At 36.8% G+C, this 24,797-nt stretch overlaps 1 protein-coding gene across 1 annotated transcript in view; it reads right to left on the reverse strand.

The window, feature by feature from the left end:
* LOC112949257 overlaps positions 1 to 24,746 on the reverse strand; it is a 52,471-nt gene extending 27,725 nt beyond the window's left edge. The window contains exons 1-11 of the mRNA XM_026041637.1: positions 24,677 to 24,746; positions 24,240 to 24,309; positions 23,546 to 23,676; positions 21,017 to 21,105; positions 19,160 to 19,259; positions 17,785 to 17,828; positions 16,555 to 16,632; positions 7,436 to 7,632; positions 5,069 to 5,133; positions 4,205 to 4,311; positions 2,106 to 2,217 (exon numbers count right to left, since the gene is read on the reverse strand). Coding sequence (XP_025897422.1) covers positions 2,106 to 2,217; positions 4,205 to 4,311; positions 5,069 to 5,133; positions 7,436 to 7,632; positions 16,555 to 16,632; positions 17,785 to 17,828; positions 19,160 to 19,259; positions 21,017 to 21,105; positions 23,546 to 23,676; positions 24,240 to 24,309; positions 24,677 to 24,712 — 1,029 coding nt within the window. The 5' untranslated portion in view covers positions 24,713 to 24,746. The remainder of the gene's footprint in view (positions 1 to 2,105; positions 2,218 to 4,204; positions 4,312 to 5,068; positions 5,134 to 7,435; positions 7,633 to 16,554; positions 16,633 to 17,784; positions 17,829 to 19,159; positions 19,260 to 21,016; positions 21,106 to 23,545; positions 23,677 to 24,239; positions 24,310 to 24,676) is intronic.
* Between the last annotated feature and the right edge of the window lie 51 nt (positions 24,747 to 24,797).

Raw genomic sequence — 24,797 nt, forward strand, 5'->3', positions numbered from 1 at the left:
TATGTATATGACAATTTATATTTTGCAACCCTAATGCCTGTAATAAGCTATTAATACACATTTCATACGAAACCCCTCCAGTGTTTCCCAACGATGAACTTGTGGATGCCATGACGCTTTGTTGACAGCCCCCTACCTGCAGGCCCACTGAAAACACAAAGCAGATGTGTGAAAAATTAAATACCCCTAAAATAACTCAGTGCTGGTTYGTGTCCTTTCATACATGCTGTGATGCTGCTGCTAAAGCTGTAGCTAAACAAGCCAACTGTCTTTGCTAATGTAGCCAAACCTCCTCCTCTTCCCCGAGGAATACCCAGTTAGACAGACCTGTGTGGGMATCAGCCTAGTCACGCCAGACATTTACAATGAGCTGGGAGTACCGTTTGATAGACTTTTCCCATCTTATTATCCATATACATATTTGCTGCTCTTCTATAAATTTAGATGGAAAAATTTTCAAATCAGGGACTATTTTTGCATGTGTTAAGCGAGGCTCTGGTTTTGGCTGCTGTTATTTGCAATTCAAATAAACTTACCTAATTTTGCATGGAAAGATGCACTGAGAAATAGTGYTGAAGAGAATACACTATTCCTGCCCGAGAGCCCAGAAGGCACATGTTTTGCCTGGGATTCCACAACCTTGTATGTTAAATGCTCAAGTAAAGCTCCACTCCTCTTCTAAAGCTACAGCTGCTAGTTTCCAGATGAGAATTTCTGCTTAGTTTCTTCTAACTGCTGGAGGAAAAGGGGTGAAAAGGGAAGCAGAAGGATTTCCCATATTTCAGCTCCAGCTCTCTGTATACAATATATGGAAGCATTTAAAAGAGAGATAACACTCTATTTACTTTTWAWTWAAAAACAAACAAACAAAAGAAAAACCTGAGAGCTGTGGCTGAAATACAAGAAATACTAAAAATATTCAACTTTATTTTGAAGACCTATTCAGTGTGCCATAAGAAAGACAAACAGTAAGCAGCATATTCTCAAAAATCATCATTCATTCTATACTATRTAACCATGTTATTAAGGGATATATTACAATGAGTAATCATAAGGAGCTRGTACTAACAGAACATAGACAACATCTGGAACATCTGCTCCTACGTTTGAAAAATCTGATTCTGCAATCTCAGTCATACACTTTTAGCATAGGAGGATTTAATCCTAAAAAGGAAAAAGATCCTATTATTGAAATGGTTTTCTAGGAAGTGACTTCTGCTGCCATGGAGAGATAAACTGAAGCTCCAGCACTAAAATGAACAGCTGCAGATATAACCTACACAGTTTCTATGAATAATTATTTTTTYACAGTAAGAAGTTCACTCGCTTTCTCACTAACATATGCTTTTGTAAATACAAATACTCAGCTATTTTAAAGGCTGACATTCCTTACATCAAATTCTCAGAGCCGAGTTCTGCCRCATGTGTTCCTTACAGTTTTGCAAGAAACTGCCATTTACAAAGAAGAATTAATGCTACTGCTTTGGAAAAGGCTAAACTGTCTAAATATTTAAAGTGTATGTAAGTGAGGACAAGATTTACAACTTTATAGTAATAAAAAAAATTCTTAATAGTTCAATAAAAAAAGGAGACTTCCGTAACATAGATGAAGAACACTTAATGTCTCAGTTGCAACGGTCTTCACTCAAATTCTTACATATAAATATAAGAAGTTACAAAACATAACACAAAATGAAGACTGTTTCAAGAAGAGTGCTCACAGACACTTTTAAAGCCACATAAGAAATAATTCTGCCATTTCCTGATTCTGCAGCTTTTATACTATGGTCTGTCAGAGTTATCTTCAACTCAGTTTAAACGCATACATAACAAGAACCTTTTTATAAGATATTTACGTGAAAAAGATCACAACAGACTATAACAACATCTTTGTAAGACTTCATAACCGTTCTTCCAGAAAAGCCAATATTGCAAAGACACGAGTACACTTTTGTACACTAAGTAGTGACACTGAAATCTTTGCAACATGATGGGGTGAAATTCCTGGGATGATAGTGACTTCCTTTAAAGTTACAGAAAAGATAACAATAGAGAGAGATTAACAGAGGTCAACAGAAGTTTAAAAACACTCCACGAATACTTACACCATCTATATTCCTTCTAGCGTGAGGTCCGTACGTATCTTCAGACCCTAAAACCTGTATGTTAACTGCACTGTAATCTTCATACCCAAGCTGATTGAAAATAAGACGAGTCCTGCAACAAAGGATGTTTTATTAGTGAACTGTCTYAAAACAGTTCTTTGCAATAGTCTTCTATGGTCCACAGCAGTTAGCTCTGCAATGCAGACTGCAATATGAATACTTTCCACTATCATCTGAATTTAYCCCTGGGATTCAATTTGAATCTTAAGTTATTTAAAAGATAAGCAAATATATGGATTCCAGATCTCTTACTTTCATCTTTAAGATAAAGAGTCTGAAATATAATTACATTACAGTATTTCTTTTTTTGACTCGAAATTTGGTCTCTGTTTTTCTCCTGCAAGACGTCATGAACAACTTTTGACTATATGAAGCTATATCACTACATCACAGGAACCATGGAAGAAAAAATTAACTTAAGAAGGAAATTTTATTCAAACTTTAAAGGTACTTTTTTGAAGTAATAAATACATCTCAAATGCCAAAAAATGAATTTTTTTAAACAGAACTTTAAACAGAAGACAGTGTTTCCAATAACTCTCAAAGAACAGCACAGTGTTCAAATGTGATACAAGCTGAGAATTACCACTGTAGTTTTTACAAATAATTGAACTTCCAAACTATTAAGCACCTAAATTGGTTTTCCAATGACCCTTTGTTTGGCACCTTTCTAGCTGTTCAAAAGATTTCATCAGTTGAGATTGGAAATTATGTTAAAATCAAAAATATTCTGGATCCATGGAATGCTTCGAAAACACTGTTAGTATATCATAATTGTCATTATTAAATGTGGTAACCAAGAAGTATAGTAATAAATGGGGCTTAAATATAAAATACAACTTTAGTTGTATAGAAATTAAAGAGGTCAGCGTACCATAGAATGGTGTATTTTGGTGACCACAGAAAGATAAATACTCAGTGTGAGACATTTCAATTTGCAAACTATATTTATAGCTAATTATTTTAAATTATTTACCTAAAAATAGTTAGCTAGAGACATGAGAATTCAAAATATATTCCCTGGTTAATTTTTAGCCCATTCATGTTCCTTCGTRATGCAATGGAACGGTTGAGGACTCCTTGAAACAGACTTCACACACACTCTGCCAAATCTTTCTTACATTTGCAAGAAAAAATGAAAGCAGTAGTCATTCCAAGCTGCCAAAGCTACTTAATGCCTTAGGTTGCCTATTAAGCTAAGTTGTATAAGTGAARCAGCATCAGGAATTTCATTTATAAAGCCCCAGAAGCCAGCTACTTGAAAAAAAACTTAATTGTCCTTATGATATTTCTTTTGAAAAAGAATAGGACTGAGAGAAAAGATTGAAATTAGTGCTTCCTAAGAAGATACGGTTCCTGGTCAAGCTTTCTCTGATAGAGATCAGAAATACCTTAACTCTCACACTGCGTATGGGTCCATATACACAAATCTGCTGGACATGTTCAGTAAAAAACTCCTCACATGAAGCTGTTCTCTAAACTATAGGGCAATACTCTCTATTGTTTTTAAGGCACAGAACTAGGAACAGTTGCTTTAAGCACGACTCATGGGCTAGATGCAACTTGTGAGGCCAGCTAAGCGTGGCCTCAGGCCGTAAGGTTCAGCAAGGTAAGGTTCCTCAACATTAAGAGGAATCCTTCTTCCCCCACATACACTGACCTGAAAATATGACTAAAGGTTTATTAGGYCCTCCACATAGAACTTTTTCTGGCAGAGAAAATAATGTATGACACTTGACAAGGGTGCAGAACAAACTTTAAACACTTAACATATCATCTTGGTAAACTGCCTATATTTCATAGCACTAAGATTCTTCATAAAAGGAAAAACAAAAAGTTCTGTGGGAATCAATGCAATCCAATTTCATTTGGATTTCTTTCTGACATCTAATAAATGTTTTTCTGATTTGCAACTTCTCTCATTAATCTGGGTCCCTCTCTGCTGTTTAGCTGTCTACTTTCAGCAGTTCACTGTTCTATTTTGATGTTGATGCTAAAACCAAAACGTAAAAAAACACTTCCAAATCCCAAACACCAACCTTTTCAGAATGCTTTCCGCAGTACACTTCCCTTTTTGCACAGCCTTTGGCCCTCCCACTGGGCAGACAGCAGTAGCTCTGAAACCATCAAGGTAAGTGGCACTTACCTAATGAAGAGGGAGCATACGATTACATGACAATCAGTACTGACACACTATACATCTCCCTGGCAGGCAGTATTCATCCATACACTAATCAGAAGTGGAAGAAGTCATCATCATGGCATCAAGAAAAGAGTCAATTTCTTGCCTTAACCTTCCTTCTGAAAATATCTCTTTTTTTTTGCCATTTTTGCCATCAAGTTTTGCCATTATTTAAAACAGGAAAGTGATCCAGCCCTACCAGAACCTCACCAGAATTGTATTACTTCCGATATCTGTTCAAGAAATTGAGACCACTAGAAGAAAAATGGCAAATAAACTTTGCACTTTTAGCTGAAGTGCAAATTTCTTTCAGTAGAATATTTCAAGAGACTACACGAAAGACTATCAGTCTTCTACTTAATTGCTATCTTGACATATGTAGTCACTCGGTATTTAACTTTTGAAGAACAGCTGACAGATGTATTTCCATAATGAAATACACGATTGTTGTGTCAGTATAAAAATGAACAAACAGTGTATAAACAACAGTGGGATGACAGACTGTTTTTTGGAAATTGTAAAAGAACCACCTCAGCCTTTTCTGGAGATTCCTGGATTTTTTTTTCTTTTTTTTTTTTTTTTTCTTTTGGTTACTCTTGAAGGAAGAAAAAAAGTTCAAGATTAATGTGGTAGCGGTTCTTGGGACAAAAATACTTAGTATTTTCTCCAAATATGTCAGATTTTTAAGATCAAAAATACACTCAGCATAAAGAGATAATACCTTATAAAATTTTGAAGGTGGTGATCCTTTTGCTCCTTGAACTTTCACTGCCCCACCTTCAATACCTAAAATAATTAAAAATTAATACTTGAAGCTTCTTCAGCATAACTTTAAAGACATTTGCTTGTGATGCATATCAAATTTAAAACCACATCACTGGTAGCTGCACAGTCACTGTTTCACTACAGTCCTTCATACCAACACAGACAGCAAATTGGTGACTAAATTTATGACTTCAATAAGTATTTTAATACAAGGCTCGAAATGTTTATTCATGTACTTCAAATACTTAACACAGAACATAACCTTAGGACTTTGGACCCAGTAATTATTTTCCAGTTAATAGCCAGTTATTGCAGACACACAGAGCATGCAGTTTACTGTAGTTGGCTGCAGCAAACTGACGTTGTTCACTTGGGATATAAATAAAACAGGAGAAAGACAAGAAACCTGATTTGCTGCTAGCTTGGTAAGCGAAAAGGAAATTTAACGTGACTTTTCTTGTTTCTAACAGAAATAAACAGCCCAACCACACGTTCCAGAGTAAATACTCTCCTCTGCCAGGTGTATTATATCAATGTCCTATAAGAAATAAGAAAGTAGAGAAAATAATCCCACGTCATCAGCTTTGAGCTTGCACTGCTGAAAATCAATAGGCATAGTCCCTTGGAAATTTGCATTGCAAGATAAGCACCACATTTCTGTGTCTACCCAATATAAACTMAATTATCCCATAGTTCACCCGTGGCTAGTGTTTGCTCCAAAGTATTTAGAAAACAACTACAAGATTTACCTAAATATTCTGAAAATATCGGAAGATAGCAATTCCTTAAGCATTTATCTGAACAATTGAACAGATCTAGCAGAAATTTTATACATCACTCAAAACTAACACTATCTCCACAGTTTGACATAAGATTAATTGACTGTCAATACAGAACAGAATCTCTGTGGTCAGAATAACATTCTGGAAGAAGTTTATAAGCCAGGTGATGCAGAAGCACTAACAAAACCTCACAAAACAAAATGCATGGCATTCATTGACAAAAAGTAAAACAGAAGCACCTCTTGGTCCCAGCAGTGCAACTAATCCAAGAGGATAATAAAACCAGCAATGTAAACAGCAAAAACAGATAGCTTACCCTGATCTAACTGGAGTACGTGTCAAAGCACTTCAATCTAAAAATATTTAAGAAATCTGCCTATTTTCCATCTGTTATATTTCTAAGAGGACTAACTAAAAGTTCATGTGAAAGTTCATTTTAAGTTCAAACATGTCATATTGGGTCATTTGCAAGCTAAAAGTTCATAGGGAGGTTAGGCTTCTCTCCTCCTCTCCCCCTGCTTCTTTTTTTTTTAAGGAATAATGGCTCAGAGTAACAAGTCAGCCTTGCTGGACTCTCATTTCATTATGTTGCATGGGCAGAAATTTCACTGTTTGGTTTCACGCTACTTGTACTACTGAAGCAAAACATTTCTGATGTTACAGAGTATAGAATATTAACACAGGAAGTTTTTGAGATTTCAATTGCAGTAGGTTTTATAAGATCACTTAGCATGCTGTTAGCAATTAGTGCCATTAAAATAAAAAACCCTGTATGTAATACAGATGCAATACAAATAAATGTCCTAATACTGGAGCTAAACATTTTATTGTTACTTTTTAAATAAACTCACAAATCTTAAAAAACAGGAATAAAAACAAACAGACTTAAAGACTAAATCCAGAAAGAATTTTATATCCATTCTCAGTCTGCTAATACATCTGTTCACAGATTTGATGATGACAAATGGGTCCCTTTCCTAAGGGAGGTTCTCCAGGACACAACCCGTACACCAAGCAAGCTCCTACCAGTTAAGATGACCCATTAGATATCTAGGGAAAAGTCATTATGAGTAAAGTTTTCCAAGGTACAGCTGTTCGTTCTTATTACCATTTCATATGACATGAGAGAACATCTAAAAGAAATACAAACCTTCTAAATCAAAGCACCTGAGCCACAACAATAGAGATACTGAAAGCTCATAGTGGAGCTTTCTCAGCATTGCTCGCACACAATACCTGGCTTACAGACTTGCTAAGTATAAGACATGAATTCAAATAGAAATGATGAAAAAGGATCAAATTATCAAAAAGAAAAATGATCAAAAGATTTACATTAGTCAATAAACAAGATAAGATAAAGTTTCCACACAAATATCCAACAAAATTCCTCCAAAAACAATCAGCCCATCAAATTTATCATACTGTGAAGAACAGACTTAAGAAGGAGTATGCAGAGAAAAAAAAATGGAAACTAAAGCAACTGCATTAGATTGACAACCCAGTTCACTGACACAGATCTCTTAACATGTTTTAGGACTGACCTGGAATTTCAGTGATGGAAACTTCAGAAAAGTCACAYGTGACATCTGGCAGGAGATAGCGCTGCGGGTTGCCAACCTCGTACAGCAATTGTTCGGCCACGGTGCCAAAGGAGATTAACCCCCCTGTGTCGGGGGGTTTGGAAATAATCAGGTCTCCTTCAGAGGAGCATTCTACAATGGGGAAGCCTATGTTATGCCTGGAACATCAAGAACACAAAGACAGAAACTTATAAATAGAAAAGAAGCGGGAGGAAAGAACAATGATTAACAGCGTATCAGCGTTTTCCCATCATGACCAACTAAATTTATTAATTTAAATAATTAAGAACATATCTGATTGCTTCTGTAGAAACCTATACATGAAAAACCACTGAATAAACGGTTAACCAAGATAACAAGAGGATACATTTTATTGCCTGCCAAAGCAGTACAGATAAAACATCAAACATCAATAGTAAAGGGAAAGGAGATGAGAAAGGAATGGAGGAGAAACCACAAATTAGGACACCAACAATCGTAAAACAAGGAGGGGCGCCAACACTTAGAGGAACTATAGATGAAGAGGCTAACTCAGAAGAAAAATGTGATGGCCAGTTCTGAAGACAGAAGAGATGGAGAAAAAAAAAAGAGTAGGATGGCACTACTTAGTCTGGCTTTAGCAGCAGACACAGAATGAAGGCCACAGACCGGCAAATGTAGCCTAGAAACGGATTCGTAAGGAAGTCAAGCAGTAAAAGAGTCTGTGCTGGAAATCTCAGAAGTGAAGAGAAGCAGGAAATCAGAATAATCAYAACTATTTGTTGTGACACAATTTAAGGACAATTTTACATGTCTGTGGTAAGTTATATGCACACACACACACACACACAAAATCACAGTAAGAAAGAAGATGAAATTAAGACCTCTAGACCAGAACAACAGTAAAACACAGAAAAAAGAGGAAAATAAATGATCAGATGTGGCAAGRGGGGGAAGGGAAGCAGTAAAACTGCAAATTACAGAAGTCACGATTAAAAGATTAAAATCTTTTACGCAATAGTTCAAATCACTTTATTCTCCAAACTATCTTTGGGTGCTAGTGAGAACAATTCGCTGAACAYACAACCAAGCTGGTTATTAGCAAAGGTTAGATGAAAACAGTTTGGATAATATAATCCACAAAGTTTTAAAGGAAGTAAGTAAAGTAACCAATGAACTCTTATAAGTGACATTTGTAAAAGTTCATGGGAGCTTGGACAGATTCCTTAACATTGGGAAGCTCCAAACATAACTCCGTTATTTAAAAAAAGGATTAAGAAATAAGCTCTGTTACTAGAGATCAGCWACTTCAACATTGATTGTATACAAAACTTGGAAACTGTGCTAGCTGGAGAACACCTAGAAAAGTCCACCATGAATCATGAGAGATCATACTTCATTAGTCGGGTGTTTGAAACAGGAAACAGATAAAGGGGTGGGAAAAGAAAATCTGTGTACACAAGAAACTGAATTTGCAAGAAGCTGTTTATTTAAGATGATTCTAGATTTTTAGGGGGGACAGGAGGAGGAAGAGATGTTGGCAGACATTTATGTAACATTCTTCATTTTAGAATGTGAATAAAAAACAATATTCTCCGAAACAACTCTCAATGGTCAGCTTCATTTATTATTTTACAATGGTGTTTGAAGATAATGTAATTATTGCAGATAATAAATTTTATAGATGAGGCACATACAGGAAGGAAGGCAATTCACCCAGTGTTACACAACAAGGTGAGTGATCTAATAAGGTTATAAATAAGGAGCTTTTAACCTCTTAGTGGTATACTTGTGTGTTCTAACCCTATTGCCACCTTTTCTTCAGGCAACACCCCTCTGGGTGCCTTGCTAACAGGCTCAATGCAGATTATTTGAATCACTTGCTCAGAACTAAAAATCACTTCATAGAAGACAGACTCCTCAGTGTAATCTAGGTGGTGCAGCTACAACACAAAGTAGTAGGGAGCAGAGGTATCCTTGCTGCAACCTGCCTTAAACTAAATCATCAACACTTGCAACACTTAGGACACATTTGTGCCCCAGAGATGTTTGTTTTGAAAGAGGTAAACACTGGAGATACTCGACTTTCCATTCTGAACCTCTGAGGTTGCTAAAACTCACGGAGGGAGGGGAAAAAAAAAGAAAAAACAAACAGATTAAACTTTAATTTACCCAGGGTCTATGCCCAAAAGATTTGGGCTGCTAAAAAAAGGATCCAGGAAACAAGACAACAATGTCCTGAAGTAATGCTGGGACTGCGTATCTAAAATGCTGGAAACTGGCAATGGCTAAGCTCCCCAAAAGTAAAGACAAAAGCCAAACATCAATATAAAAAGCACAATCACTTAAGGCATTTGATATGTGAAATTATGGATTTCCTGGTATCTTAGAGCCCTCCCATGGGATCTTTTTGGCAATTTTCAWTTTTCTTTTGGAATTTCTCACATCACAACAGTATTGGAGACCAGACAGGAACAACATTTCCTAGAATATCAGCAGAGATGTTACCTGCTTTATACAAATGCTATTTCTGTTCTTGTCACTTACAGCAAAGGATTGGCACAAAGCTTAGAAGAGAACAGTATGAAGATGAGGAGACAGTCTCACAGGAAAGCAACAGGGTAAAAATGAAAGCAGCGATCTTCCAAGGGAGAGCAGGTCGATACAGAAAGCTGGGCTGAAAACTTAGATGTCTACGTCGAGACAGAAACTAAACTTCTAAATTTTCTTATGTCTCTCTGTATCAGCTGGGCTCCCACACTCCAAATCCCCCATTTCCAGTGCAAGTCTTCTGCAGTGTTCCTCTGGCAAAGCCCCACCGAGACACGGTCAGSACTAAACAGTCAGGAGTGACAATAACTGTTCCTGCTGCATAAAACAAACCACGAAGCACTCTGAATGAAATACATGTATTCACAATTAAGAATATTTTCTGAATCTGAATACCTGCAAGTTAATTTATCTTATCCATATATGCCCATATCACATGCAGTACAAGTATGATCACCTGACACAAATAAAAAACAAAACAAAAAAACAGCAACAGTCTCCATCCTAAGCACATACAGGGTGTCAAGCCACACAGAACAAGAAAAAGCCAGGCTTCTAGCACTAGCGTTGGTCATGTTCAGGTATTTATAGGCATTCATTAGGCATTTATACTGTACAATTGCTAAATTAGTGCAAATGAACCCAGCAAGGAGCCCCCAGACTGCATCTATTTTGCAACATGACTTCTTTGGGAAAAGATCACATACTGCCTCACAACAGATGCCAATAATAATTGACATTAAAATGAACCTTCTCGAATATAAAAGATGTGCTCTGCATAAGATATGACAACCTTCAACTTGGAAGCAAACTTTACTTGTCCTAAGACATGAGATGCAACCCATGAGAGACCATCAGGAATATTTTTCACTGATGCTGTTTGCAATGATGTCTAAAGACAGGTCCTTAAATTTGAAGTCACTGCTCACTCATAGCAATAACTACTTGGATGAGGTATTCTAGCACATAACCACGTGTATCACAATTACATCCTCACTCTGATCAGCACTTCACTCAAAGAAGCGATTCTGCCTCTGACTTTGCTTTAAGAGGTTTTGCTGAACAGCAACAGCGTGCATGTAAACTGCTGTGATGTGCCAACATAAACCGACATAACCCACAGCCAGGCTGTAATCTGGTACAACATAGCAAGGGAATTAATCCACAAAACTGTAAACTTGCACTTTGGCAGTCATCAGCTGCAGGCTGACCAAAGGGCAGGCTTTAATAATAAAATGACTGCGTAAGTTTAACGACAAAAACCCCCTACCAGAATGGGGCAATAATAAGAAAAATGAATAAACAAAATAGATTATATCGTATTACTATGTAATTAATAAAAGACAGTATTATAAATAAAAGCATGAAACTATAATTAGAAGCATTTTGAGCTATTCTTTTAATATGGAGTTGAAATACAGAGRAAACTATCTTTCTTTCACAAATCTCATTTTTGGCAACTGCCACTGCTTTATCCAGCATACCTGTTTCAGGTTGTGTGTGTTTGGTATTTGACAATTAAGTTATATGGGTTAATTAACCTGACACCTGAATAAACTGAGGCTAAAATTAAGCCTCAAAAAAATGAAAACCCCCACAACTCCCTCTCCTAATCAAGTTTAACTGAGGAGTTAATGGTGAGGTCCTCACTAAGTGCAGCCCAGGAAGACCACAGTTCATAGCTCAAAACTGGTTTTGCTGCTGAAGCCAGCTTCTCAGACCTGCAGTTACKGTCCTCCTCTAAGAGGAACCAGAGCTCTGAAGTTGTCAGGATGGAGAAATAACATAAGGYACAAACACCTTCTCTTAGATTTTTTTTTAATTTCTGTGTAAAATGCTTATTTTTTCTTGAGTTGCGTCTCTGAGAAATATTAGCATCTGAGATGAGCTATACCAAGATTTGTTCTCTTGACATGCTCTTTTACCTTTGGACAGCTTTAAAGACATATTTCCCTGTATTGCACATCTTAGCATTTGCATTATAAAAATAATCATCATTAGGATCTATTTTGGGGTCCTGAAAGGTTCCAGAGAATAAACATAAATATATATATTTCTGAGATAAAAATGGATCTTTCTTCCCTCATTTCAAGARCCAAAACCCTGAAACATCTCACTCAGGCCCTTAGTGGCAAAGGGAAGCAATTATTGGCAACATAAGAAAATGCAGTGTAAGCACACACATTTGTAGGCGAAGATGCTACAAGACACTCCACCAGAAAGCAAAAATAAAAGAGCAGATACCATGGCCTAAGCAGGCTACGGCACAAACTTTCAGCTTTGTAGCTAATAGTTTCCTGATATGTGACTCAATGAATGGCAAACTTGAAGGGATCTCAGTGCCAAGTTCATCAGCTCTCTGGGAAAGTATTTTAGCCGCAATGCTACTAGGCAAAAGCAAAAACTGCTGCCACATCTAGATATGGGTTTTTTCTTTTTAATTTGTAAACCAATTTGAAATTTCTAGCATATCTCAGGTGAGGTCAGCACATACTTAGGGRCATGCAGGCAATRTGGGTATAYCCTTGATATACCGGTACCCATGACAGAACCAYCAAGGTCGGAAGGGACCTTTGGAGATCATCTAGTCCAAACTCCCTGCACATACAGRGTCATCTGCAGCATGTGGTACAGGCTGCATCCAAGCGGGATTTGAAGATGTCCRGAGAAGGAGACTCCACAACCTCTCTGGGCAGCCTGTTCCAGGGCTCTGTCATCCTCACTGACAGGGAATTTTTCCTGAAGTTCCTGCAGAACTTTTGGTGCTTCAGTTGTGACTGTTTCCTCGAGTATGCTGGCCTCATGCTCCTCATTCCCTCCCTCTAGGTACTTACATACGCTGAACAATTCCCCTCTCAGACCTCTCTTTATGTTCCTAAGCTCTGCTGCAATTCAGATTTAGGCAGAATACAGCTATCATCTGCCTTCTCCAGCTTGGGCTTTTCAGAGCAGGCACAGTACATAAACTCTAAATACCTGGAGAATTTTCAGGTCAACCAGACAGGTTGTTAAACGATTCCAGCCACCTGGAAATAGATGTTACTACAGAGAAAAGGCATCCCATATTGCCGATCGGGACTTGCATGCTAGATKCTGTTCAAGTCCCAAATTAAGCAATCTGAGTCCAGTCCTTAGAGACTCCAACTATTGACTTACCCTTTTGGTCATCCCAGGCCAGATGATTATGCAGTCTCAACCATTGTACACTCTTGGCTGAGGGCAAAATCTCATTTACCACCTCCTCAAAATGATTACTACCGATCAGCCTTAGTTTATTCTCTCCTGCATTTCAAAACAAAACAAAATAGTGTACTAGTCACCTACTGGCACTAAACAACAGGAGACAGCAATGTCCAGAATGAAATTCAGAGCTGTGTTATCAATATCCTTTTGGCATGGCAGTACATTTTCATTCAGCGTGTGAATTCCCTACTGACTGCTGTGCTAGACATTAAATAAAGAGCAGTGATGCATCAAACAAACCAGTAAAGAATATCAATTTTGGCTTCTTTTAGCCTTTAAAWTTAGCCTTTTTTGTCTATCTGCTAGAATATACTATTGCATAAATAACAGAAAAGACAAGAATATCTTTTGATAACATTATTTACTTAAAATGACTAGGTATACTTAGTCTTTTGTAAATTGTGAATTAATGCTCTATTACATTTTTCTCTACTAAACATCAGAGAATTCACAGAAAAGATGAGTTCACGAGCCTTTCTCTCACTGGAGAAGTAAATAACCTAAATAACCCCTATCCCTTCTTCTTGTCTGCCTGTTTTCATTAAAATCAATAAAAATTTCAGTTTCAAGATACGCCTCCAAGTTAAGTACACTTAAGCAAGTGAGCAATACATCCAGCAAAACAATCCAGCACAGTTTGAGAAGTCCCAAGGCATTAAGACATCAGACTACAATAAAYTAACTCAGGCTTCTAACAGACAAAGCAATTTGGATAGCCATGAGCCAGAAGACACACTTTACTCATTTTATAATAAAACTGTCTTTTCCTAGACAAAGGAAAAGTAGCTTAAGTCTTAAGAGCTAACCATTTTATCTCCAAAATAAACCTATACTAATCATTCCGAGCCTTAACTAAAACACTTTTTCAGTTGCATCTAGCTTCCAAAAAGTGCTCTGCATCAAGTGCTTCAATAAAATTCAAAATACTGTGTTGCATGAGTGTAGTTGGTCCCATTCACTGTCTCAGAGAGATATAATAATATAGATCTATACATAAGTTACATATTTTTGTTTATGCTTCAATATCAAACAGATAAGGCTTGTAGATCTAAAGACTTGATCTGCAACTTCTTTCTTTATTTTTGTCTCCAATTTAGAAGTACCCATGTTCATCAAGCTTGCTTAGCAGGGCACTTTTACATTTTTCAGCAGCCAAGGACAGAGAAGAAAAGTGGAGAGCCTTTTCTCAGGAAGAAAGCAACAAGCAACAAAAGCAAACCAAATAAGCAAACCCCAAAGGCACAGACAATGCAATAACCTCAGTCTACATATATATTCAGTAACCAAATCACATTCTCTAATAAAGCGGGTGAGCACGAGATTGCCCTCTAGTGTCTTATCCACCATCCATCTTATCCCACTTGGTGGTAGGAAACTCACACTTAAGAAGCATTTTAATTCTAAGATAGAAACTTGGTCTCTTCCTCCCACATTTACAGACTCTGCTGAGCTGGTTTGGACATAATTTTGCCTACTCTAGATACTATAATTTACTGAAATTTAAATTATACAGGCTTCTTTGAGGAAATTAATAAAAATGTAGTTCTTTATAGCCCATTAATGATTTCTCTGTGGGTTAGTCAAGTAAGATTTTTTTTTTTTTTTTCGAATAGGCTCATTGAACTACTGGCAATACAAGCAATACTGGTGACAGCAGACATCGTTACTGAGACAATATGAATAATCACTGTAAGATTACATGAATCTGCATGCATTAACAACCAATTCCAAATGTTCAAACAGAGAAAGATGGTTTGTGCTTTTTTTCCCCTCCTCGCCCCTTTCTTCACACAACAGTAAGAAGGCTAACAAATGAAAAATCCATTTGTTGGTAACCTAACTTTCCCAACACCTCCCCCTAGCTTACTAGGGCCCTAGGACACTGTTAAAAACAAAACAAAACATCACCTATTTCTTTTTTTGGGGAAAAGAAGCGCTAACAAATCAGTTTCACTGTATTCCATGRAACACACCAGACTGCAAGTCTGTCTTAGTCAAGTCTTCAATTCTTCCTCTCTAAATATAAATTTTTAAAAGCCCACAGAGTATTTTTTGTTTTGAATAGTGTTACTAATAGATCATACGGACAGAATATCATACTTCTGTTTCAAGAATTTGATCAGTTAAATGAGACTTCTTAGAGTTAGAAATAAAAGCATTTATTGATTCTAAGGCATTGCAATAATACTTTCACAGACTTTATATGAAGGCAAAAAGTTACTGTTATAAAATCAGGCACGGCTCAAATGTGGGCATGCAGATAGAGATAAGGTTCTAGATASGGGTGAAGGTTCTAGAGCAGTATTTAATACTAATCTTCTTTATTTGTTAGTTGCAATTCAAGTTAATATCAATCAGCTAGAAGACTACTGTAATTTTAGATATTTTCTATATCTATATGTATTAGATACAAATGGATATATTTTAGATACATGTCTCATTTGCACACATACATATGCATATGTGTGCATCTGACTCTTAGCTATGCATGTATAATGAATAGATATTATTTTTTAGGCTAGACTCATTTTTTACAGAAGAAAATCTTTAAAAATAAATAAGAAAAAAAGAAAAGAAGGTGGAAGGAAAATTGTTCCTCATTCTTTTATACATCAAAGGTCTGTAAGAGTCAGGAATACAGGAGGTTTTAAGAAGTTTCATAATACAGCATAAAAAATTAYCAAGAGATGCAGACATGGGGACGAGATCAGCACTTATGGCACTTTAGCTTCTGAACTGAACAGAATGTCTTATTATCATAAATCTTGCCATTTGGCACTCCCATTGACCAGGATAATGAAAGGAGTGCAAATATTTCGGGGTAATAGCCCTCTAATACGTGTTTGACCCTCTTTCTTTTGAGGCATTATGTGCTTTCACCTGTAAAGCAGTGGTGATCTAAATGATCTAACTAAAGACTGATAAAATAGCACACAAAATGTTGACAGTCTTTTCTAGTACATACAATGATATAATAAGAATATGAAATCCTTCCAAAAGGCATACTGAGACCACCAAAAAGACACTATTATAAAAAACAACAACAACAACAACAACAAAACCACAAAGGGCCAATTCTTGCTTCAAAGCACCTGCTTCTTAAATTATCAAAGTCCCCAATTAACCAGAATGGAAATCTGGAAGAAGGAAAATGAATATTACAGCAGGATAACTCTAAAGCAGGAAAATATCAAAAGGCAAATACTTCTCTTCCTAAAAATGAGTGAAGAGACATTACAACACAAAAATAGCAGGAAAGGTCATCTTGGGTGCAACACAAACTCACATGCTGATATTACGTTACCTACCAGTCAGGTACCGCATGCCAGTCGGTGAATATTCCACCGGTACATTGAGCACCACATTCAATGAGATGACCTGCAAGGCTGGGAAAGTGGCAAACGTTCAAATAAYTAAGTATTCTGTAAAACAAAGTTTCACAGGTACAGTCTCAAATAATTACAGTACAACAACAACAAAAAAATCTAAGTAACTGAATATGCTGGTTTTTTTTTTTAAGCATCCAGTAATAGGTTTATAAACTTTGCATAAATACAAGCAGGGATTTTGAAAGCCTAACAAAGAAGGCTTAAAAGAATAAGCTTTTGCATAAATAAATGAACTTCCTTAAAAAAAAAAAGTGAAAATAATCTGAAAAGATATCATATGACACTAAAAATGAAGTTTGATTGCTCATTTCCAAAAATCAAAAATCTATTTGGTCTGCACTGCTAGTAACTAAATATGCAAAACTCACTTTTAATTAAGAGTTATAAGGTCTCAYTTAAATACCAAGGATATCCCTTAACTGAGTATATTATGATGTTCAAATTTTACATTATCAGATTCTCTAAATACTGAATACTTGAAAGAATTATGGGAGAAATCCCACTCCGAGGCAAATGGTTACTCACTACATTTCCAGCTCAGTCAAGCCAGAATTTCTTTGAACATTTATTCTCAAGCAATAGAAAGTCAAAAATATTACTAGTAGGTGCACTTWGATCAGCTATGTAGTCATTCATTTATATTAACTACAACATATTAAAGATGATGCACTAAATTAGATAAAACAGGTTTTTATTCTTTACTTTCTGAATCTAATTCCCACCCTGGATTTTACAGAGTTTTTCAAATGGGRACACTCGCACAATTCCTGCAAAACTATAAATGGATGCTGACCACTGACTGAATTTTTCTTTCTGTGTATTTTAGAAGACAAGAGATGCTGCCATCTCACAGATCAACAGTGACACCCAAACGAAAGGCTGGGAACCACTGGACTTTAAGACACATCATTTGTAACACAAATCAGAGAAGGAGTTACAGTGTTCAATAAAATCTTTCACSCTATCCCTCATTTTAGTAAGTGAAGCTTTTGTGATTTCAGTTACTACAAATGATTAAGAGRAACTGTGACATTCACACAAATTAATTCAATAATATGAACATTAGGGATTTTGCACATTAAAGTTCTGTTACTGGGACATTATTTGTTATCAAATACAATTTTACCCATTTCTTCTGAACTCATTTACCTTCCCGCAGCTAGTAAGTCATATTCATCCCTATTCCAGCCAAACTAGAAAAAAAAAATACAAATACATTATAGGCAACATTTTATACAGCAGAGAAAATGGCATACAGTGTGCTCACTGCTCTCGGTGACAACATATTGTACGTATTCAAGCAATCGCAGAAATCTAAAGGACAATCTAAACTAGCTGGTAGGAACTGCAGGCAGAGACAAGTTGCTGCACACTAAGAGAGTAAAAGTTTTGATGCATTTCAGTGTTTTTTTTTTTTATTAACACACCTGAACTAAAATAAATTCCCAATCCTCCAGAAACTTTAACAGTACAACTTTCAAAATCTTCAAGCCTTGCATATATTACAGGTTTACAAATCTACAAAATACACTGTGCCATGTAAACAAAGGTTTCCCTCCCCCTTTGCCTCCCCTCCGAATTTTGAAATTTATCAGTTCCAGGACAACTACTAGTTTCTCTGGAAAACATGTAGTGCCTTTTTTGTTCGACTACACATTGTTTTTATCAAGTTCAGTGTAATGCAAATGATATATTCCTTACTTAGAATTTAACAGAAATCTCCATAAAACATAAACAACACACAAAGCATCCCTAAAGTAAATTATATATGCCCACAACCATTTTGAATGTATAGATGGATAGGAACGGATTAAGAGCTAATAATGGCAATTATAAAAGGGAAAATTTAACTASAGATTAGGCATTGCTTTATATGCATAAATTCAAATGAGTATGAAATTTTAGAAAGGACATCTGTAACCAGACATTAGCACACACCCCAGCATATTTTTAAATGTGCACCAAGAGAAATTCACAAAAGTATACATGCTATTAAACACCACAGAAAACCACATATCCTGCCTTATATTATTTCTTGAAACTGAAAGAATTTGGAAAACGTCCCACTGAAACTCAACTTCTTAAAATAAAACTGCTTACCCAGTGAAAAACGCCTGTGATTTAGACCACCTCATAAGACTTTTTTTTCCCCCCAATGAAAACAAAGACAGTACTACAAGTGCCACCTTGTGGTAAAGAAAAATATGTTTCTTAACCTTATGCACCAAATTTGAAAGTGGAAAAAGTTACAAGTGAAATCTTGGTAAGACAAGACAAAATTCCCTGAATTCTTTGAGGTGATTCCTAGTTTCATTATATAGTCACATATTTAAATATCCTTGCTATAAACTTAGAATCAATGAAAGTTGGCAAAGTTTCATGCACATAAACAAAAGTAATAACAATAATTCACTATTTTTAATTTAGCATCTACATTTCCTTAAGGAGCAAAATTACCTGACAATGATTATTGAATATTCATTCCCATACATTCAGCAACATATGATAATTAACTCGAACTTACTGAATGAATGAGGGGTCCTAATACAATCCCGCTGTCAACACATCTACCAGTCACAACAATATCAGCTCCGAGGTCAAGAGCCCTGCTTATTGGTCTTGCTCTAAAGATGACAAAATAAAACAATGTGCACTCTCACCTTTTAAAATTTGGCTTAAAAATCAGTTGCCTGACATGGATACGATAAAAATCATTTAAATATCCTGATCMCTTAACAATCAATTAGTCATGGATGTTTCAAAAACATTCGCCACTTATACAGAATCAACCTAAAGATGATCATCGTGCTTCGATTGCTTTCGAAAAAGCTCAGGTAACTGATAGTCCAGATTTGCTTAGTATTTAGCCCACTTAGAATTAGTAGTGCTCAAAAACATTCGTCCAGGTGAACTGTTCCAGTTTATATAGAAGGTTAGTAAGAAACCTTTGGCCAGAATGCACGACTTGTGGCTTCTAAACCCATGCTGTGCTGGATCCTTCCATTATTCGTGAAATGGGTAGCTTGAAAACACAAACCATGTTATCCGAGTGCTTTGAAGAACAAAGCCAAGATTTTTCTAAAGCACATACAAATGCAWTTAGCTCTGTTTTTGTTGAGAGGATGCAAAGAAGTTACCTTAATGACGTAAATAACATAATAATAAATACATATAAATACATATTTAGCTGATACTASATAGACTAAAGGACACTAGCCAGGTAAGTAAAAGAATAACATAACTTATGAAGCATAGCTAATGTCAGGCACTGGGCTGACTGGCTTTACATTTCAAGATGTCCAAGAATAAGAGACCCATAAAGAAATCCTGCTTTTATTAGGGGAAAAAAAAATCAAGCACAAGACATTCCTTTCTCTGCTCCTGTAGCACCTATTAGCAAAGCTGAGCAGAGGCAGAGATTTAAAATGCATCATCCTGGTAACTAGACTACTTTTGTCCTCTKCTTTGAGTTGGTTTTCATGGCACATGAAGACTCCAGTTAATACTTTCTCTTGGTTATAAATAATAATCATTATTTTTTAGATCTCATTTACAGTTATTTATGAGCCACAAATGTTGAAAATCAAAGTTTAATAAACTGAAAAATCTAGCAACTATTCTAGGAGAAACACTGAAGACAAATTAAAAGAGTAAGCTATTAGTAAGAGTAAGCTATCCTTGTTTTAGAGAGAAAATATATTTTGCGTTAGTTACAGCCATGCCCTGCCATGCGCCACTAACACACTCCTAGAAACTGCAATGATAGTGACACAAGAAAGTGTCACTAAAACTTGATTTACCTCGATTTCCCTGAGGAAGTTGCTGATGACAATGAACATGTAACCATTCACTAATGGACAGCCAGAACACTGCACTTGAGAGACTTTCAGGAGGTGCTCAGTATCACAAATACCTAAGATCTTTCAGTATAGTGATCTGTTCCAAAAAGGCAGCCTCCAAAGTTTCAAAAGTACAAAATCTGACACACAAATACTAAAATCTTTTACAGCATTCATCAATGTCATAGTATCTCAGCTCATGAGTTGCATTTCTCCAGGGATGACAAATCTGAACAATGCTGCTCCATGTAGCAGAACAGGATATTTAGCACATGTACAAGGATTTGAGGAATTGTCATAATACAAGTGATTTTGGAGATTCTCAGGAGATATAATCCAAAAGAATCAGAAGTGATAAAGTTCTAAATTAAAAATGTATTTAAAGGCAACAAAGAAAATATAATTTTTAATGGTTGCTTTAATATGCCACGGAGAATCTTAAGTACTAGGTTCTTCTATTCGCAAATCAAAATAATGTCATTTAGTCAATCAATATATGATCCCCCTGCCACCACCCAATTAGTAGAACTTAAATGACTCACCCAAGATACACATTCATGCTATGAATGCTCTCTGGAAACTGCTTGCCACTCTCTAAATCAACGATACCAGCTCCTTTCAGGTTCTCTTTCTGTTAAAGGAAAAAAGAAAACTCAAAGCTATTAATGTTTTGTATATATATGTGTGTGTCTGTGTATATCTATATATACATATACACATGTGTATGTGTGTATATCTATATATACATATATACATGTGTATATGTATATATATATACACACACACACTGCAAATCTTTATTAATAATCAGACAATAAATCCACTCTGTAGGTACTATTAAGAAATGGATAATTGTTAAAATTCAAAACAAAATACAGATCAACTGACTATGACCTTTCATATGATCAACAAAGATGTTCATGCACAGAGGAGGAAAAAAAAAAAATCAGTCTTTAAAGAATGCTTCTCCAATGAGCTGATATATTCTTTTAGGATGCAAAGCTGTCTTTAATTCCTGCAGAACTGAGTAAAACAAACTATACCAACAACACATCTACTTTAAAAGGAATGGTTGTATGACCAGAACACAAGGTTAATGTTGCAGCTCCAGGCAATATTTTGCTGTTTTCCTCAGTACACCTTCCCAGAGAGACCCATTTGCGTGCAAGTGTGCATTTGCGTATGAGACAACAGGGCAGACTAGGGAATCCAGAAGCAACCGGACAGATTCGATGTACACAGCTGGTTTGTGGATGGATCTACAGAGTGTGTGTGCAAGCAGAGGAGAACGTGCAAAGGTAACAGGTCTAGAGCAAACAGCCGCACACTGAAGCRCCAAAAGTTCCGCAGGAACTTAAGGAAAAATTTCTTGACAGGGAGAGTGATGGAGCACTGAAAGAGGCTGCCAAGAGAGGTTGTGGCATCTCCTTCTCTGGAGATCTTCAAGTCCTGCTTGGACGCAATCCCATGCCACTTGCTGTAGGTGACCCTGCGTGTGCAGAGGGGTTGGACCGGATGATCTCTAGAGATCCCTTCCAACCTTCATGAGTCTACGAGTCCACGCAGCAGCAGCTGGAGCAGGGCTGCAGGCCCAGGTGCTGGGTGCTGCCAGGCCCAGGGACCCAGGCGTGCTTATGCGTTGATGGGTGTGTAGCCATCTCAGTATGTTCATGAACATGCAAGTGTGTATGTATAGACACAGAAACACACACAGTGTGGATGTGGCACGTGCCACTGGCTGGACTTCCATGCACAGGGCTGCAGCAATCTTGCCTCCATCAGACTCTCACATTTAGCAACTCCTAACAAAGGATCATTTCAAGTTAAAGAATGCATGACATTTTTATGAAGAGATTAACTTTTCCTAGATACTTTTCAGATTATTGAAAACTTTTCTGACAGATGATCTTTTTCATGAATGAGCTCAACAAATTACTTTTTTGCAGTGTATTTAGACTCAATCTTTTATCCGAGTATTTCTTATCACCAAAAGACTTAAATCTTTGAAGCCACAAACAGGATTCCTACAGTCATTTATGGGTTTTGGAGTCCACAGTACAAAATCTCTAAAGCTGCATTTTGCTTATATTAGTTATGACAAAAACATAAAAAAATCCTTTTCAGATAAAACACATAACACCCATGCCAAGCTCAAACAACTAGCATTTCACCATCATATATTAATGAAACAAGGGACCACTGATGTTGCATCAATTTGAATAGAGTAGATGTTTCTTTAAGGAAAGTCAAGTTCTTGCACATAATTTGTGAAGAGTGAGCTTTATTCAAGCTTTCTCCATACTCAATAGCACACAAGGCATAATTAGATACATCCTACGGAGATTTGCAATTTTTCAAGTTGAAGGCAGAAACTGAAACACAGTTCAAGTCTACCATCTTTTAAACATCAGCAATGCACAGAATTGTTTCTCTATTATCTTTCCAGGTTTGCTCAACATTTTTTGCAAAATAACAGTCTGTACAAGGGGAAAAAAATCCTTTAAAGGTAAGATCAAAAAGCTATGTATTTCCTCCCTAGATTTCAAATTCCATGAAAAGATTCAAACTTCAATGCTGCTACTTAAACCTACCTTACTGGCCACAAACTAATTATTTAAAAAACAGCTACCTGTAAACAAAGTAACAACAGGTAGCGAGTGCAAGCTATTAAAAAAGAGCTGACAATGATGATCAACATTTGAATAGCACAACTTAAGCGATCAGGTATGCATTGTTATTATTTTAGAGAGTCTAGTAAATAACAGCACGCCCTATGACCTCCTGAAGAGAGAGAAGACCTTAGACAAATGATTCACAATTTGCTTCAGAAAATGAAACAACACCAGAGAGAGCCTTATGAAATGTATCCCTTTGCATGCCAAGCAAAATTCGTCAAGGATTATTTTTATGCATTAAAAAAATAGAATGAAGCAACATTTTGGAAGATTTTGGCAGTAGAAAGATTACATAAACACGTGTTAAAAAGTAGAGGATACTTTTAGTAAGTGTCATCTTTTGCTAGAGGAAAAAACTTCTGCAACCCTACTAAGCCTTAAGACGAAGTAAAATACCTCACTCATTAGGTCGTCTCCAGCAACAACGGCTATTTTCAAGTCAACATCTGCCTTCTTTGCCACCTCCTGAAGGGCGGCCGCACAAGCAAGCGGGTTAATTCCACCAGCATTACTGATGACACGAACACCTAAACAAAATGACAAACTGAATTCAGCAGCACTAACAACCATTTATATTACAAAAACTTAAGGCACGCTGAAACATAAGCAAGGCACCATCTCTGCAAGGTGACAGGCATGCAGTCAAGTAAACTGGATTAAAGTTGTCAACCCCTTTTACACAGTGAAATAAAAGGACCAATTAGAATCATAGAGTGCTAGAGAAGTGCACCCCTGCCAAGAGTTGCAGGTCATTTTCTTGCACATTTCACTATGGAAAGTAACCAGGAACAGCTGGAAACAGCGTTGTAACAGTTCCTACAAATACAACATTTGACGCTGGTCATTCACAACAACTGTGCTCTTCAAACTATCACATTTTAACAAAAACATACATCTATATGTAAACTACAGGCTCTATTGCAAGCTTATGAGAAAAAACTTACTTTTTCCTCCCAAACAGAGCAAGATTATGAAGATACACTAATATAAATGGCAAAATAAATAAATGATGAGGGAATAAATTACGCTGTAGTTACAGTTTAAGATACGACCTTCACTAAGGTATCAGCTCACGTGACGGACAGCATACCTTTCCTGTGAATGTCTTTTATATACGGAGCCATTGCAGTGGACACAAAGTCGGGAGTGTAACCCAGCACCTGCAACAAGAAAAACCCAGGACAAATTGTTAAGGATAAATGTAGGATAAATAAGGATAAATGTAGGATAAATAAGGATAAACCCCTTGTCCTTTTCCTCGGCTGACAGAAGAACAACACCGGGGAACAACATCTACGCAAGGCTGTGGAGGAGGACGTGGTTGTTTTCACAGGGCGAAATACAAGTAAGTGCCCTCTGGGCAGCCCGCTCGCTGCTGTGTTGGGGTGAGGGAGCCCCGATTCCGCTGCACAGGAAACGCTACCTTTGCGCACATGTAACACATATATATATATGTTACATATATATATGTATATATGTATATATGTGTGTGTGGATGAGGGGGCCGCGCGGCGGGCGGGTACTCACGGGCGAGCGGGCCCTGGCCGCGGCGAGCAGCGCCATGGTGACCTCGGAGAGGTAGTCGAAGACGAGGAAGTCCAGCTTCCCKCCGTGGAGCAGCTGCGGCACTGGCGGGCGGCGACGCGGG

The sequence above is a fragment of the Nothoprocta perdicaria genome, unplaced genomic scaffold (assembly GCF_003342845.1).
Source record: "Nothoprocta perdicaria isolate Ctin4 unplaced genomic scaffold, notPer1 scaffold_29, whole genome shotgun sequence".
Taxonomy (NCBI): domain Eukaryota; kingdom Metazoa; phylum Chordata; class Aves; order Tinamiformes; family Tinamidae; genus Nothoprocta; species Nothoprocta perdicaria.